The sequence below is a fragment of the Lissotriton helveticus genome, chromosome 1_1 (genome assembly GCF_964261635.1).
Source record: "Lissotriton helveticus chromosome 1_1, aLisHel1.1, whole genome shotgun sequence".
Lineage (NCBI taxonomy): Eukaryota > Metazoa > Chordata > Amphibia > Caudata > Salamandridae > Lissotriton > Lissotriton helveticus.
This window is the reverse complement of record NC_136057.1, coordinates 1,050,306,640-1,050,309,257: the sequence shown is the minus strand read 5'-3', so window position 1 is coordinate 1,050,309,257 and position 2,618 is coordinate 1,050,306,640. Positions and strand designations below refer to the sequence as shown.

Genomic DNA, 2,618 nt, shown 5'->3' with positions numbered 1-2,618 from the left:
TTCACTAACATCTCTATCCTTAATCTTTTGCTAGCTTCTCTACCCTTATGGAAAGCCTATTCTACATGCAAAGTTATCATTTTATTAATTCCCTAGTGAATAGCCAGTCAGTCAGTCAGTCAGAAAAGCTTTATTTAGGCTCAAAGTCGTAACACCCAATAAAAACACAGATAAACCTATAAAAGTATAAAAACAATCATCATAAAAACATAATATTTACAGGGTGGATTAAAAACGTTGGCAATAATCTGTTCCCTGGTCATGCAGTTGAGTCTCCCATCTGTTTTGATCAACTTTAAATAATAGAACAAAAGTTTGGCACTAGCTCTGCCTGCTTGTTCTGTCTGATTCTCCACATGCCCAGCAGGAATCTGTTTACCCCAAACTCAATGTAGGAGTTTCTAGTGGATAGCATTACTAGCCTCTGCGACCCGTTTATCTTTCACTGTTTTCCATATCATTAAATTCTGAATTTTAATTTCTCCTTTTAGAATAATTCTTTGGGCATTCACTGACTTTCATCCATCATCCACCCTTTCTTGTCCCTTAATTAAATAACCCCTGACTTGTACCTTCACAATTCAGTGACATTTTCACCAGTCGCCTACTTCTATTAGTTTGGTTTCTGGAAGCACAAGGAGTGGACGTTGAAGGAGGGAGGGGCTAAAGTTTCACCGCAGAGTCCTACCGACTTCCGTCCTTTTCGTACACCGAGCTCAGATCCATCCACCGCCGTAATGGCGTCAAACGACTATTCTCAGCAAGCTGCTCAGGGTTACGGGGCTTATCCTTCACAACCGGGTCAGGGGTTTTCGCAACAAGCCAGCCAGCAGTATGGCCAACAAAGCTACGGCAGTTACGGACAGTCTGCTGACACGCAGTCAAGCTACGGACAACAACAGAGTAGTGGTGGCTACGGATCATCTTATGGCCAAGCACAAGCACAGCAGACGCAACAAAGCTCTGGTTATTCTGGACAGTCTGCTGCTCCTCAGGGGTATGGAAGCTATGGAAACAGTCAAACATCACAAGCAAACTACGGGCAATCCCAGCAGCAACAGCCGCAGCAACAGTCTTCCTATTCCGGTTATGGGCAGCAACAGTCTAACAGTTCTACACCGGGAAGTTACAGTAGTGGTCAGCAATCCTATGGGCAACAGAGTGGAGGAGCAGCAGCTGCAGGTGGAGGAGGGTATGGACAACAGTCTAGTTATGGAGCTGGTGGAAGTAGTGGCGGTAGCAGCTGTGGCCAGCAACTGAGTTCATATGGAACACAGCAGAGTTACAGCCAACCCCAAAGCTACGGTCAGCAAGGACAGTATGGAGGAAGTGGAGGTGGAGGCTATGGCCAGGATACCCCTCCAATGGGCAGTGGTAGTGGGGGCAGCAGTGGCAGCAGTAGTGGTGGGTATGGTGGTCAAGACCAAGGAGGTTTTGGTGGTCAAGGCAATCGTAACAGAGGAGGCCGAGGTGGAGGCTTTGGAGGCCGAGGTGGATTCGACAGAGGTGGAAGAGGTGGTCCCAGAGGAGGGCCGCCAGGAGGTGGTCCCAGAGGAGGCATGGGCGGTGGTGAACGTGGTGGCTTCAATAAATTTGGTGGAGGTGGAGGAGGTCCCCGAGAGCAGAATGGCCCCAGACATGATAGTGGTGGCTCTGAGCAGGACAACTCTGACAACAATACAATCTTTGTTCAGGGTCTTGGTGAAAATGTTACCATCGAGTCTGTTGCCGACTACTTCAAGCAGATTGGCATCATTAAGATTAACAAGAAGACTGGACTACCAATGATACATTTGTATGCTGATCTGGAGACTGGCAAACTTAAAGGGGAAGCTACTGTGTATTTTGACGACCCCCCCTCAGCCAAGGCTGCTATCGATTGGTTTGATGGGAAGGAGTTTTCTGGTAACCCCATCAAGGTTTCGTTTGCAACCCGCAGAGCTGACTTCAATAACAGAGGTCCAATGGGACGTGGTGGATTTGGAGGTGGTTCAGGTGGTGGTGGCAGTGGCTTTTCCAGTGGTGGAGGGGGACAGCAAAGAGCTGGCGACTGGAAGTGTCCCAACCCAACATGTGAAAATATGAACTTTTCTTGGCGAAATGAATGCAACCAGTGCAAGACATCCAAACCTGATGGACCTGGAGGACCGCAAATGGGTGGTGGATTTGAAGACCGAAGAGGTGGTGGTGGTAGAGGTGGATTTGACAGAGGTGGATTTAGAGGCAGAGGTGGCGATAGAGGTGGATTCCGTGGAAGAGGTGGCGACCGTGGTGGATTTGGACCAAACAAAATGGATTCTAGGGGAGATCACAGACAAGACCGCAGAGAGCGACCTTATTAAATCCGATCCATGGTGGTCAAATGACTAATCTGATGGTGATTCACTTTTGATATACTTCATTCTGATAAGCGGATGAGTGAGGGTGCAGAACACTTGTGGATAGAAAGTGGTCCAGTGTGTAGTCTGACAGGAAAATGTGAATGGAGCATTCTCAAATTAACTTCACTAAAATAAAGTTTGTACAAATGAAAAAAAGAATTTAAAAAATAAAAAAATAAATAAATAAATAACCCCTGACTTGTACCTTCGCAATTCAGTGACATTTTCACCAGTCGC

General features: G+C 46.9%; 1 protein-coding gene across 1 annotated transcript; it reads left to right on the top strand.

Annotated features, from left to right (window-relative positions):
• The first annotated feature begins 621 nt into the window (after positions 1 to 621).
• On the top strand, positions 622 to 2,342 carry LOC144820390 (uncharacterized). The gene has a single exon (XM_078677929.1). The coding sequence runs from the start codon at positions 738 to 740 to the stop codon at positions 2,340 to 2,342; it is 1,605 nt and encodes a 534-aa protein (XP_078534055.1). The 5' UTR covers positions 622 to 737.
• The last annotated feature ends 276 nt before the right edge of the window (positions 2,343 to 2,618 follow it).

Excerpts from the sequence above, each read along its gene's own strand:
- LOC144820390 (XM_078677929.1), top strand. The coding sequence starts at position 738 with ATGGCGTCAAACGACTATTCTCAGCAAGCTGCTCAGGGTTACGGGGCT.